General features: G+C 40.8%; 1 protein-coding gene across 1 annotated transcript; it reads right to left on the bottom strand.

Moving 5' to 3' along the window:
- Positions 1-7,110: 7,110 nt before the first annotated feature.
- On the bottom strand, positions 7,111-13,582 carry tmx1 (thioredoxin-related transmembrane protein 1). Its single transcript, XM_056427347.1, has 8 exons — positions 13,362-13,582; positions 12,856-12,971; positions 11,557-11,602; positions 10,985-11,113; positions 10,582-10,627; positions 9,432-9,533; positions 9,276-9,342; positions 7,111-9,140 (listed from the first exon to the last, which is right to left on the bottom strand). Exons 1-8 carry the CDS (start codon positions 13,565-13,567, stop codon positions 8,899-8,901), a joined length of 954 nt encoding a protein of 317 aa, XP_056283322.1. The 5' UTR covers positions 13,568-13,582; the 3' UTR covers positions 7,111-8,898.
- Positions 13,583-15,415: the final 1,833 nt, after the last annotated feature.

Raw genomic sequence — 15,415 nt, forward strand, 5'->3', positions numbered from 1 at the left:
GAAATGGAGGAAGCGATCGTAGCTTATTACAGTAGCTGTTCCAATGTCCTTCACAAAAGAGACAAATGTTACGAGACAAACATGCTAATACGTCTTCTGAATAAACGGTTTATGAACGGTTCACAGTCACGTTAGCCGGTGACCTTATTTATTAACTTAGTTAAAGTGACAGTTAGCAAGCTCACTTGCTCAAATACCTCTTAATTTAATGCAATGATGTTCTATCGATGTGAGAACAATGTGTCGGGGGAAGTCAAAGGCCACGTTGAAATAGACAGAAGCAAAGGGGAGCTATTGTAACCGACTAGCGCCAGCATGTCCGTAGCTCCCAGCATGTTAGCTGTTAGCCAACGAGCTAACTAGCCCTGCTATCAGTCAAACAGCTTCGAGAGCCACGTATTTCATATCTGGTGGAACTGGGCCTTTAAGAAAGACACTGCAGACGTGCATTATGGGAAGTGTAGGACCCTTATATAGGCTACAGTCTTTTTTTTGCATATAACACAACTTTATGAGCACTAAATCGCTGCAGTACTTATTTAGCTAATATATATATACATATATATATATGTATATATACAGGACTGTCTCAGAAAATTAGAATATTGTGATGAAGTTCTTTATTTTCTGTAATGCAATTAAAAAAACAAAATGTCATGCATTCTGGATTCATTACAAATCAACTGAAATATTGCAAGCCTTTTATTCTGATTTATTGCTGATTATGGCTTACAGCTTAAGAAAACTCAAATATCCTATCTCTAAATATTAGAATATCATGAAAAAGTATACTAGTAGGGTATTAAACAAATCACTTGAATTGTCTAATGAACTCGAAACACCTGCAAGGGTTTCCTGAGCCTTGACAAACACTCAGCTGTTATAAATCTTTTTTTTTACTTGGTCTGAGGAAATATTAAAATTTTATGAGATAGGATTTTAGAGTTTTCTTAAGCTGTAAGCCATAATCAGCAATATTAAAAGAATAAAAGGCTTGCAATATTTCAATTGATTTGTAATGAATCCAGAATGCATGACATTTTTGTTTTTTTAATTGCATTACAGAAAATAAAGAACTTTATCACAATATTCTAATTTTCTGAGACAGTCCTGTATATGTCCTGATGGACGCCTGGTTCTCATCAACTGCAAATGATATTACCTAAGAACAGCATATGTGCTTCAGATCTGAATTTAATCTGTTTTAATTAATTTACTATATTCCCAGCAACGAGTGAATGTAGACTTGAATGTTTTTCTTTGGTGACATTGTGTTTTTTTGGAGAGTTTATCCTCACTCGAGGTTTTAAAGTCTCAGACTTCAACACCGTGTCCCTCTTCCTCATGGTGAGGTCGTTGTTGTGTTACCGGCTAAAGGCCAACATATCCTGTCACGACTTGTTCGAGGAAACGCTTTCATGTCACATCTGACTGCCGTTCCTCAAGATCCTCAGATATCAGCTTTTGAGGGTCGGACACAGCGTTCGTCTCCAGACTCTCAGATATCTGACAGGACCTCACCAGAGATGGAAAGTAACCAAGTACTGCACAATTTATATTTTATAGCACATTACCTTTAGTGTCAAACATATAAGAAATATCAACTTTTTTATCTATTTAAAGGGCTATTTAGGTAGTCAACAAACAAACATAAAGTACCTCACATTTAAACTTGGGAAACAATATTAATTCTAATAATTTTCTGGAGGTTTTAATTGCTGGGGTCATATGTGAAGGTAACAGGAGGGTTAAACTTCCACTCCACTACATTTCAGAATAAAATATTGTCCTGTGTATACTCCATTATGTCTATCTGAGAGCTATAGTTGGGGATTCAATATTATTTAACATACAAAATATATGATCAGCCTCTAAATGATGATGGTTTGTTTACACACTAAACTGTCCAGCACGATACAAAGTGAGTTAAAGGTTAAAATGCTGGAATAAATATAACCTAATAATGTCATCTAATAATGTATACTTTATCTCACACTCTGAATAGGGTCATTCTGTATACTATGGATACTTTATGTACATTTTACTTTTGAATGTAATACTTTTACTTGCACTAAATACACTTTATATGTACACATGTTTGTTTGTTCTTCTTTTCTACCCCATTAGTCATCTCACAACCCCTTTCTATACATTTAAGAAAGTAAAGATTGTGGCGTATACTTGTAATTCATTATTTATACAATCATATATAAACACTTGTACATCAGTAGAGGATTTGAGTAGTTCTCACACCGCTGGAGCCCAAACTACGGATGCACTAAGGATTAATTTGCAGCTTAATGTTGTCAATCGTCACATTTTAGGCTCAGACAAATGGCAAACCCCACATCCCTTCCTTTTTCCATGTATCCATTTCCTGTGAAGATTTAATACGCACACACACACACACACACACACACACACACACACACAAACATAAGCTCATTCCGCTGACCTGAGATAGTGTTTAAACTGGTGGGTGTGTTTCATGTATTAGTTTCGGGACTTTTTAGGATCGCATGTGTGTTTGGCATCCGGTGAGATGCTCCAAAACAAACCGTCAGATCCATGGAGACCGTCATCGGAGTCGTTCCCGGCCAAATGACCGAAAATGAGGACCTCGAACGATCATTCGTCCGTGGATCTTGCTATGGTTGGGGGGAAATACTCATTTTTAAAGTCGTGTTTGACGTTCCTCCATTTGACATCGTTTAGATATGATGTAGCGCCAATGATAAGGAATGTATTTATTAGGTTTTATTTGATTAAGCAAGTTTTGAATGCCACCATTTGTAGTTCTTATACATGCAGTTGCCATTATTTAATTAAGGATTCAAAGCAGGCTGTTTTACAGGGTTTTATTAAATCAGAGGAAACCTTTTTAGGGTTATTTATGTTCCGCATGAGTCAAAAATATAATTTATTATTCTTTAAATGGACCTCAGTGTGTTTTTTCTGCATTCATCTCTCCCGGCTTCGGCCCTGATCCTGAACCAGCCGACACACCGTAAAACCGTGCTGCTATTTTCGTGTCCTGCATACGGTGAAGGAAAGCCGTCTGCATCCAGGCGAAGACAGGAGACGGGTTTCCTGGAAATGTACCTGGAGGGGAGACACAACAACAAACCGTTGTGTTCTTTCTTTATTTATGTTTGAGCCACCCGGCAATTATCTGACCTGCGAGGAAGTGACCGACAGATTCACAGATGTAAATCGGGGTGAGCGGAGGGCGGTGTTTGTGGAAGAAAAGAAATCCTTTTGGCGGACTGTAATCATGGTGGAGAAACAGTTAGTCACTCAGCAGTCACAGTCTGATGGGCAGATACATGAAGAGGTATGGTCACTGCAATATGGCGCCAGACTACGAGCACATTAGTCATGACATGACTAAAAAAAGAAGAAAAAGGGAATTAAAAATGTCCAATATATTTCGGTAAAACATTTTTTTTAATGCATTTTCATTTCAAATTTGATAGGCAAATATTCTATTTAATACAAAAAAAGGAAAGGAAAAAACATTTAAAAATACAATTGATCAAATAATCTAATATGTACAAACACAGGCCTGTTTCAAAGACTGTTTAAAATATTTTGTATTTAATACATTTTCTCCTTAGTTGACTTTATAAATCGAATTCAAGGTTTTGAACTGCAGCATAATTGTGACGACACATAATTTGAGAGCAACTCGACTGATCCGCTAAATGTTGTGAGTTGTTTTTCATGAGAAGGAAAGTTTCAGAAGGCAAAACTCTGTCTCCTGATTGTCTCCTGCAGCATTTCAGACTGATGAATAAATCATTGTTACAAGCCCAAACAGAGGACTCTTCAATCTCTTCATCTGGTGTATCGGAGGCCACCGAGGGGTCAGGGAACAAGTGCTGCCTTGTTGGACGTCGAACTCGCACCTCGCTGGCGTCCAGTATGAGCGAGGCGGGATCTTATAACACTGCCTTGTTTTTCTCATGGAATCTTGTGGTTTGACCGAGAGGGTTTAAAAAATATATATTCAAGATCCCAAAAAAAGTCTCTGTATTGTCAGCATCGCTCGATTCTTATGTGATGCAACTTTTTGGCAAAAAGGCATGTTCCCAATCAGCCCCCCCCCTCTCCCCTTCTTCTTCCCGCCCTATTATCATCATGAGATTTCAAAGAATTATGCATTTGCCAAAATGGAAATCCAATTGATTTACGCTGAGAAACATTTGGAAACAGGAGTGTGGGAAAGCAGGCGGTGGAAAATATGACAGCAGAAGGAGACTCATGTCATTTCTCTCTTTGGACAGGAACCACAATTATTATACTACTGCACAATAGTTCGCTTTTAAGATACTTGTACTTTCTGCATTTTATTTTTCTTTGTTCTTCTACTCCTCTACATTTGGACATAAATGTTACTCCAGAAAATTTATCTATAATTATCGCTTTTCAGATTAAGATTCAACATTAAAACGACAGATACTATTATAAAATAAAAATGCATTGAAGAACAAACAAGTGGAATTAAAAGCTACTATTCAGTGCTAAATATTGCACATGTATTGCAACGCAGCCTCCGTTTATTTTATTATCAGGATAGATTAAATTAAATAACGTTAATTTTGCTGCATTATACGTCGTGGACACTTAAAGCAACGGAGCCATCGTTAGCGTTATCATTCTCACCTGAGCTTTTTCAGGAGGAGCTCTAAAGATTAAAGGGCCAGCACCCACACAGGTGTTTTCAGTTATGGCTAATTAGTCCTCAACTGGTAAGAGAAGAAAACGGACCACTGATACTTTTACTTAAAAGTAATGGATCTGAATACTTCTTCCACTCCTCTGTAGAGTGGGATTGTTCCTCTTTTCCATCTCACTGGGCCTCGAGGAAATCTTAACTCCTCAATATGCAGACAGTGTTTTCTTTTGGCTAAAAAGTTAGACAAATAAACCGTATAATACATCGTATTATTCAAACTCAAGCAAACAAGGGAAATATTCATAAATGTTTTATGGCTGCACCACAACTATTTGAGATATATTGTTTTATAGAAATGTTCACTAAATTCATGCCATATTTGGTAGCATTGGAAATTAGGACTTAATAGAAAGTTCTGTGGGTTCAGGGTTATATGAGAGGTTACGAGCATTTGGACGACATGCCTGACCCAAACGAAAAAAACATTAATCACACTTTCTCAATGTAAATAGTGAAATATCAGCATGCAGCTCCAGTTCTGTCCATGTTGAGAGTCAGAACACCGGCAGATGATGGATGTAGAGACGGACAGGAAGGTGAGTGAAGGTAAATAATGAAACCCAGCACTCTGCAAGATCGTGTGCCAGTTGGCTTCAGACGGATCTGCAGTGGTTGAAGAAATCGACGGTTTATATAAACGGCTCGATTTACAGTGCGGTAACGTTGGTGGTAGAGTAATTAAACTGGAACAATTTGTGTTAATGAAGGTTTAAAATGTGACTTTCAGTCAGTGAGAAGACGTGTTTTCAATATTTTTTAGCGTGGTGGGATCTAAGCCATGCCAGCAGCTCTGTGAAGCTGCACTTAGGATCCGTGGTCATTTGAGCTGAATGCGAGAAGAATTGAAGCATATTTCGTGGCAAGGCCCAACATATGTCATATTTCTGAACCGCCAACGTCATCATCGAGGTGGCGCGAGAGCTGAAGGTCAGGAGATCAACAAAGTCGTGGGGGGTTCGTTGTTTGGGGACCGTGAATGTTGGAACCAAATTGTCTTGAAATCCATCAAAAAAGGTGATCGAAATATTTCAGTGTGGACCAAGAGCCGCGTCGGCACGGCGAACGGAGAACTCCTCTCTCCAGACGAGGCCCAGCCGTGTTCCAGAGCGCTCCCTCTTCCGTTGTTGCAAACGTTTCCAAAACGTCCCGATTTTAAAGCGAAAACAAGAACAATGGAAAACCGCACGGACCGGAGCGAGCTAAACGAACAAGAACAGGAAACCACCGACGTGGCGGCGGCGCCATCTGCATTCACTTTACGTTGCAGAACATCAAAACAGCCGACTGCCCATCCATCACAGATGAATCCATGCGCCTGACGAAGCAAGTACACACACACACACACACACACACACAGAAGGGCCTGCAGCAGGGGGCCGTTACAGCAGGGGGATCCCTGGTGGGTGAGTCCCTGGAGGGAGGAGGGAGGAGGTGGGAACACCTTCCACCTCCTCCCTCCACCCTCACTCTGCTAACCCAGAGCACGAGCAGACGGCCTCTCCCCCCCCCCCCCCTTAATCCACCTCTCAGGGGGGGGTGACCCCACCAGAGGAAGCGGGTCGCCCCAGGAGAACAAATGAACTGTAGCTTTTACATTTGCCACGACACACATGAGGTGAACCTGTAAATGTCAGCCGGTTCTTAAAGTGTGGCCGTGGCGATAGACTGGAAGCTCCTTTTTTTTTCTCCTCTTTTAAGTCTTATTTAAATGTATTTTTATATTGCCTGGTGTTATATTGCCTCATGTGAAAGTACTTTTTAGTTGCTTTGTGGTTTAAAATTGCAAGACGTGAACTAAAGAGAGAGCAAGAGGGACATCTGCTGGCAGGCCGGAGCTCGGCGTCATGTTTCCATTTAGTTCATGTTTCTATGAGTTTAGAGAATAACGTTTATTTTCTTGTTTCTTAAAAATTCTGGATTATCAAATTTACATTGTTCACTTTGTTAAACCGGCTGACTACTTGGTGAAAGTTGTGTTTATAAAACAAAATCTGAATTTGAGTTTTTTACTGCAGACACACTGATGCATTAATATGATATACAATCTAATAATATTATGTTGCATTAATGATCGTCATATGAAAAATAAGTGTGGTTTAGGCCCATTTTTTTCTTCCGTACTTTTATTTAAGGAGGATTTGATTGCAAGACTTTTACTTGTATTAGTAATTAAATATGAACGACTTCTACTTCTGAATACTTCTCCCACTGATATTAAATGTTTTGGCAAATCTTTCTCCAAAAATCGGATATTAGTTTGTTTTTGGAGAACAATCTAAACTTAAAAGAATTCTACTTTTCTGCATTAATGAAGACAAATACTATAAGTGTGTATGTGTGTGCCAGGTAACTGTTGAACGCAACACAAGTGAGACTTTTTTTAACCCTTTATTCAAAAGAAATGTTCAAACAATAAAAGGAGCTCAGAGTAAAGTGTGGATGCTACAAGCCGTTAGTCGTCGGGTAGAAAACTACCACCAGTTTCAACCGTCACCAAAATAAGCAATCAGCTTTCTTAGGGAGGGGGAATAAACAGCAAGAAAAAAAAAATCAAAATTTATACCAGTCGTTATAAGCCTAATCAAGACAGCAGTGAAATTTGTATTAAAAATAAAACTGGTCACACACACACACACACTTCCCCTTCTTGCTTCACCAGACTGAGCAGGCAACAGGCGGAGCTCAGAGCGGCATTAATATTTAAAGAATATGTATAAGTTTGATACTTTGCTCAAGATCCTATAGTGAGAAACCAGACTACACAAAATATCACTTATTCAGGTAGATTAACCTCAAAATATCAGGTTTGACTTGATATTTTGAGCCAGAGTCCAAAACAGAAGGCTGCATTATTTCTGGTCCACAACAGGACCAACAACTCAGAACCCTTCAGCGGGCCCCGAAATGGTTCCTCTTTCATTTTATGACAGGATGCAAATCCTGTCCTCCACAACACATTTGGGTTATTTAAGGAAACGGCCCTAAATAATTAGAGAAAGTAAACTTTATTAAGACACAAATTAAACGTAACGCCCCGTCGGCTGATTGCTTGGTACGTTATGGGGATGATAAGCATCTACAGAATATTCACCCGGCCTTTTATTTGGAGTGAATATGGTCCTTTGTTTAATATCAGCATCCACCAATAAGGTTCCCGCCCCATAATGCACCTGTTCCACCGGGATGCACACGTAACAGACTGGGGGGGAAACTACGAGGCTGAGATTTAAAAAAGGTTTCGTCCTGAAGATCCTCATGAAATTAAACCCTGTTTGTTAATATATTTTATTAAATTATTTGCGGCAGAGTCCGCCACGACCGTACTGGATTTAAGTTGCCGTGGTCGATTACCGGCCTCGGTGCATTCAGTCGCCGCTCGCTGTGACTTCACAATAAAAGCATTCAGGTGGAGAAACTCGTATCGTGTCTTTATTGTGGAGGAGTCACGGGAGAAATGCATCGACGAAATATAACCGATTTACTACCGGATCGGTTTAAAGTCAGGTAGGAATGCAACGAGATGCGAGCGTGCCGTTACCGCGGTAACCACGGGTGTCGACAAGATCGACCAGAAGAAAAAATCTTAAGGATTATAAGTAACAGCTGGTGACATTTTCTTTTTCTTTCTTCCCTCAATTAAACACTGAAATGAGGAATTGTATGTTGGGTCAGGGTTTGGTAAAATATATATGAAACTTAAAATAACATAATGTATACATTAGCTTTTAAGTAATTAAAAACTGACAAAATAAACCTCAAACACAAGCCTGGTATAATAATTTTGAGATAAACATAATAAACACACATATCTTTAAAAAAAATGATGCATAGCATAAACAACATGGCAAAACCAGCTCGACTGCACTTCCTACCTCAACCTCGGCCAGGCCATCGTCTCCAGGTGGAAACGGGTGTCTGGAGTGTTTTTGTTTTTTTTGCTGTTTGCAGGTGCAGCTTGCTGCTCAGGCGGAAAGAGAGTCTCAAGTGTTCCTGTTAAAAAAAAAAAACAGGGAGGGAGAAGAAAAGAAGCGAGGCGTTTCGGGGGGAGGAGAGGGGGAGGTGAGGAGGAGGGGCTGTAAACACTGCTGCTCGGGACCGAAGCTCCTCCCACCGTCGACTCCACGATGCTCTTCTCAAACGAGTCGGAACCACGCGGCTCTCTAGTTGTCCTCGTCCTCATCTTCCTCCTCACGGTTGCCCACCACCCTCTTCCTCAGAGCTTCGTCGGAGAAACCCTGCGCTTTAGGTTCCGGGCGGCCCTCCGGGGACCCTCTCCTCCTTCGCCTCCAGACCTCATCCTCTTCCTCCTCGTCGTCGTCTTCGTCGTCGTCTTCCTCGCCGTCGGCCTCGTGCTCGTCCTCTTGCCGTTGGATTAACCTCGCCTGCTCCATTGTCTGTTTTTCTGCAGAATAACATTGTGATCAACAAACAGTCAGTGACCATTAACAAAACCTGACGAGTGGCAAATCCGTGTTGACGTTTATAAAATAAACATTTCGCAAAACAGTATTTATGATGCTCCGGTAAGAAAACTCACTCTGGTAGTAGTCTGAAGAGGAAAAGCGCCGTGAGGGGAAGGCAAAATCTGCTATGAAGACCAATAACTGCAGAGACAAAACAACGATCAGCACTAAGTCAGACGTGCTGCTGTAAAGCTGCGCTCACACCAAAGCGCCGCATGACGAGTACTCACCAGCCCCAACGCAAGGCCGGAGAACAGAGTGGCCAAACCAAAGATGATGTAAGACCCCCAAACCGGAATCCCCAGCTGCTCCGTCATGTAGTTGTGACAGCGCTGGGAGACAGAAACACATTTTCCTTGAGCCTTTAGATGGACGCTCAATGACAGCAACGCTAGAGCAGAAAACATCAAAGAGCCACAGCTGTTTGCTCATTACGACAAACAGCTTCACTGGAGTTTATTTTGACTTGATCTCACATACAGCTGCCAGAAATATGAAGTAAGAAACTAAATGTGTATTAATTCACAGCTGAAAATAGTCGAATCATTTCCACCTGTTTTCTGTAATGTTTGCTAAAAAGAAGAAAATGTAAACTCATGGACAAACTACCGTTTGTTTTTTTGTTTAAAAAATAAATAATAAAACCCTTAGGAGGATGATTCACCCACACAGCTTTGTTTCCTGTAAGTTCACTCTTCTTTCCGACAATATGTATCCTCTAATGTCAGGAACCTTTTTGACTGGGAGAGCCATAAAAGCCAAATATTTCTAAATATATTTCATTGAGAGCCATATAGTATTTTTAACGTATAATAAATTAAATATGTCTTGCTTTTAATGCGACTTCTGGTGCTGCATGATGCTACGGGGGGGGGAGGGGGTGACTTTTTCTTTGCTCCGCCCCGATGCGCGCGAGGCGGAGAGCCGAGAAGTGTTAACGCGACACTAGAGACAGAGTGACATGCTGCTGTGTAGAGACGATCAATAACAGACGTTTAGTTTAATAAAAGAACAAAGACGTCTTTAAGAAAAGGACCTTGCATTACTTCTGCTGTAATCTGGCGCGATAGAGAAAATTACAGGGGGGCAGGCGGAGATTTATTTATTTATTTACTGAAAATTGCCTGGGAGCCATATGCCGTCACCGGAAGAGCCGTAGGTTACCGACCCCCGATCTAATGTGTTGATGTGTCAACCTTGTATCCTGTAAAACAAAGTTGTGTTGCAGTTTGCACGTAAAAGACGGTCGGATTCCCTCGTGTGATTTCAAACTGAGCTGCAGAGTCTTCTTTGAATGGACCGCGGGAAATGAAATCAACACCGAACTACATCCAACAACCCGTTGACGGAGGGCACCGCCAGAGTAAAATCCTCACTTACCCGGATAAACATGGAGAGCTTGAACAAAGCGGACATTGAATTCATTCTGCCAAAAAGAAAAAAGAGGAGGAAAATGAAAGCATGAAATTTAATTTGGATTTGTCAAACTGTGACATCACTTCAGAGCCTAATCCTGAAAAATGACAAGTATGAGACGGGAGTGGATGTTTGTGGTTCAGACTCTAAGAATAGAACTAATTGGGCTGGTAACTGATGTCGTTTCCTGTATCTCTGTGTGTGTCCTTAGGGCTGGGCCATATCAGTCTGAATGCATTTAATCAGAGCCAGAAGAGCGTATTTTGATGTACAATGTATATCATGTTTGTAAGGAAATGGAAAATAAGCTGTGTAACCTTATCACACTTCATCAGCATCATCATCAGATAAAGCTGTGAATACTCACAGAACCGAAGATGGCCCGAACCAAGATGAAATCGGCTCGACTGCTTTCCACTTCTGCTCATCCACAAAGCTGAGGAAGTCGTCTTTAGTGCGAGCGCCCTGGTACTTCCTGAAGACGCCATCTTTACAGCTGAAACACAATCAGACACATTGGAGGAACATTCAAGGTTTGATCCTTAAGAAGATGACAACTCTATCACTGACTCAAAGATTATTTCTCCTTTTAAATTTGGGATTATTAGTACTTTTTACAACTTATTTTTTCATATTGAATGGTTAATCAGAATCAATCATAGATAGATGACTTCAGAGATATAAGTTGAACCCCCTTGACTGAAAATAAGTGAGATATTTATATTATGCTAAGCCTAACATATTTCAGAAACACACATTGCATTTATAATAACAAATTAAGACTTTCCCCCCCATAACGCTTATGTGGAAGCAAACAACAACATAGTTTACCTTAGTTAAACTCACTATGATGATGACGCACATCCGTGTTACATACCCCACAAGTAGCCACACGCAAGAGGAAGCAACAAAACAACCACAGAATAGATAAGAACTTACTGGTAAATAGTAGGAAGTGAAGTGATGATGAATCTCCCACTCAGACCTTAGAGACAAGACAGAGTAGTTAGAATGCAGGAAGGAACGGTTTGAAATTATTTTCAGTTTAGCTTCGAGTCTTTAGGCCGAATTAATGTGTCATAGCAGCTTCTCTCCCACTGGCTTAAATGAATGATTCACACAGAGCTGGGGGGAAAAACAGTAAAACACGATAAACTGCTAAATAAAGTGGCCCTAAGGGGAATATCAATGTGTCAAAGCTCATACAGATCCTTCTCATGGGGTCATTATGAAGGGGAAAATGTGCTGCGCTGTTAACCAAAAATAACTGGTGTCTGAGTCAATATTTCGAAAGTCGGCATGTGACCACTTTTCCTTCGGGTATTTTGAGACAGTTCAACAACCAATCACACACGTTTGCACTGAAGTGACACATCCACCTATCTGATGGCAACTGTCTGGGGTTTATGTACCTCAGTAAGTGTCTTTACTGCCTTCAGGACACACGCAATGGCCTCTAACTCGTGAACCATACTGACGTTATATACTATCAAGTCTGTGGTTACGGTTCCTTTGATACTTCTGTCTGTAAAAAAAAAAAATTGTGGACAATATTTGAATTGTGCATTCAATGTTTGGTTTATCTTTAGCAAATTATGTCACATTAATTCAATTCAATTCAGTTTATTTGTATAGCCCAATTTCACAATCTGTACACAGACATCCCTGTCCCAAAACCTCACATCGGATCAGGAAAAACTCCCAAATAACCCTCCAAATTACACTCCAATTGCCAGTTTATTAACTGCATATCTTTGCATAAATCCCACCTTCAGGAAGGTTCTAGTGAAGCTTCTGGTTGACTGTCAGAGGTGTTGACTCAACCATGAGGCCATGCCAGAGGCTTTGGTTGTCATGCTATTGAAAACAGCTCCTTCCTAATAGTGTCTACTTTATAGACAGCATATTAAAAACACAGACTATTAAACCTCTGACAGTTTCAACAACAGACATAGACATTACAGGTTTCTCAAATGGTGTTTACATCTCCGAGGTATTAAAATGTAGTCAGCCCTACTGTACTTGTGTGTCACTTAAATAGCTCTTATTATGGTACTTTTGTAGTTCGACTATGTTGAGGAAATGTCACCTTCTGTATTCTTGTTGTTCTTAGCTTGTACTCTAGGTTGAAATGCACTTATTGTAAGTCGCTTTGGATAAAAAGCGTCTGCTAAATGACATGTAATGTGTCGGAGTCCGTGTAGCTCGCGTCAGCTGCCAGAGGTGATTCAAGCCTACCCGGCTGCTCCGTCACGTCCACCTTGGCGATGTTGACCCCCATGTCCTCCCCCCAGTCCGCGAACTCCTTCCACACCGTCTGGAGCTGCTGACACGCCGGGCACCAGGGCGCGTAGCTGCGGGTGTATCAAGTTTCACGAGTAAAGAAAACGCATATAAAACGGCAGTCACGTTACACACGCTAATCACCGAGAGGACAGGTAGCAACGCACCTCCGACCCGACTGTGTGCGGCTATTCGCGAGTTATTCAGCCGACCGGCGAGCACGCGACTCGGCGGTGAAGTCGGCTAGCTCCGTAAAGATGGCAGCGGTTTAGCTTAGCGAGACATGAAGCAACGTGTCGCGACTAAATTGGGGCCAAATACGAGAATAAACAGGAGATAGTATTACGGCTCGAGTATGACCCGGCCACCGGGAATCTACGAGCTCAAAGGAGCCCGTGCTGAAGTGACATTCAGCCGTTAGAAAACACCCGTTAGAAAACAGCCGTTAGCTGGACACTGACAATTCAATCATCCATTCGCCCGTCAGGATTTCCTCCCACGTCCCGTCGGTCACGTCTCGGAGGCTGTCCAGCTTCGCCGAGGCCGGCGGCGACGTTAGAAACACCGCCAGGAGAAAACAGCATATCCACGAGCGATGTTTCGTTGGCCGTGTTAAAAAACCCATCGTCGAGTCCGTGTTCCTGCCAGCTAGCGAGCACGCCGCCATGTCTGTCAGAGCTGCGAGGAGGAGACGAGCAGGGTTGCCAGGTCTGTGTGACAAAACCAGCCCAATGGCCAATAAAACCAGCCCAAAAACCAGCCCAATATCAGAACTCAAAATATGCCCGTGCCAAACCATATACACTGCTTTTAAAGTCCATGTCCATGTGTGTACGTGCTGATCTGGAGTCAGTTTGGTAGGATTTGGGTATAAATAAATTATTTCATTTAAAATATGGATTTTTATTTAAAGATATTCATGTAATTTGCATGCAAAATAGGTCTACCCGAACCAGCGGACAACAAATTCAACCCGCGGCAACACTTCAAAAGTAGCCCAATTCCGCGGGAAAACCGCGGACCTGGCAACACTGGAGACGAGCCGCTCACTTCCGGTGTGCGGCCCAACGGCCGGCGTCAGGTAGGTTGACGCTTAGCCGTGTGTGTGTGTGTGTGTGTGTGTGTAAAAGTCTGGAAGTATCTTCAGGAAATACGAATATAAAAAGGAGCACTTATCAAGCGTTGTTTGTTAAATTAAATCGTTAAAAGCAAAGTTGGAGATGAAAATGTTGCGTAACGGTCTGCAAGTAACGTGCACATCACAGGTTGTTCCTGTTGAGTGCTGAATTATTCACATCAGAGTGAAGTAATGTAGCTTAACGAGTTTATAAAATAAGAAGTGCTCTATTTGATTCATATTTATTGTACACATGTATCACCAGCAGGTGGCGGTATCGTCTCTAACATAACTCTGGATGAGGTAGCTGTTGCGCCTGAGAGATGTATATCTATAGACAATGATGTAAGAAGTATTCAGAAGTAAAAGTAGCAGTTCAACACTAACACAAAACGGCAAAATACTTGAGTGAATATGTCCCTGTGAATCCCACAGAAGGGGGGGATAGGCGATTATGTGGGTACATATAAGTATATATGAACATGCATACATATTTATACACATTCATATATATATACATTCATATATATACACATGTACATACATAAATACACACGCATATCAATACGTAAATATACACATAAATGTATATGCACACACAAAACTACATGTATACATACATGTACATACATATATATATATATATACACACATACATATACGATACGTATATATATTTATATATGCATTCATATATATATATATATATATATATATATATATATTCATACATACATACAACATTTAAAAAAGTTGAGTTGAGCGCATTTTATTTACATTATATGCTGCTGTGTAGCTTAACCTATAATAATATATCATAATTTATTGGTTGATTTATATTTTTGTATTGATAATCCAAATCTAGTATTTAGCTTTCAATGTTGTGGAGTAGACAAACAAAGTAGAAGAAAGAAGAGTGAACCACATGTTACAAAAATGGGAAAATACTACTTAAAGTTTCAACCCTTTACAACTTCTGAAGAGTATCAACAGTTTATCAACAGTTGAAAACCAAAAGACGTCAAGCATGTCTCGTGTGTTACTTAGAGACTAGATTACTGATATTCCTTATTATCAGGCTACTCTAATACGTCTCTTAGGTCCCTCCAGTTAATCCAGAATGCTGCAGCTCATGTAATCACTAAAACTAAGAAAAGAGATCACATTACTCCTGTATTAGCTGCTCTGCACTGGATCCCCGTAAAATCGGTGATGCTCCATCATATCTTAAGGAGCCTGTAGTACCATAGTGTCCCACTAGAGAGCTGCAAGGTGCTACTCGTGGTTCCTAAAGTCTTAAAAAGTAGGAAGGAGCCAGAGCCTTCAGTTATCAAGCTCTTTTTTTAATAGAACCAGCTTCCATCTTCAGTCCAGAGGCAGACACAGTCACTTAAGTCA

The sequence above is a fragment of the Pseudoliparis swirei genome, chromosome 11 (assembly GCF_029220125.1).
Source record: "Pseudoliparis swirei isolate HS2019 ecotype Mariana Trench chromosome 11, NWPU_hadal_v1, whole genome shotgun sequence".
Taxonomy (NCBI): Eukaryota; Metazoa; Chordata; class Actinopteri; order Perciformes; family Liparidae; genus Pseudoliparis; species Pseudoliparis swirei.

Excerpts from the sequence above, each read along its gene's own strand:
- tmx1 (XM_056427347.1), bottom strand. The coding sequence starts at position 13,567 with ATGGCGGCGTGCTCGCTAGCTGGCAGGAACACGGACTCGACGATGGGT. Across the intron at positions 12,972-13,361 it reads GGCGAATGGATGATTGAATT|CTACGCGCCCTGGTGCCCGG; the intron begins GTCAGTGTCCAG and ends ATACACCCGCAG. Across the intron at positions 11,603-12,855 it reads GGACGTGACGGAGCAGCCGG|GTCTGAGTGGGAGATTCATC; the intron begins GTAGGCTTGAAT and ends CTTGTCTCTAAG.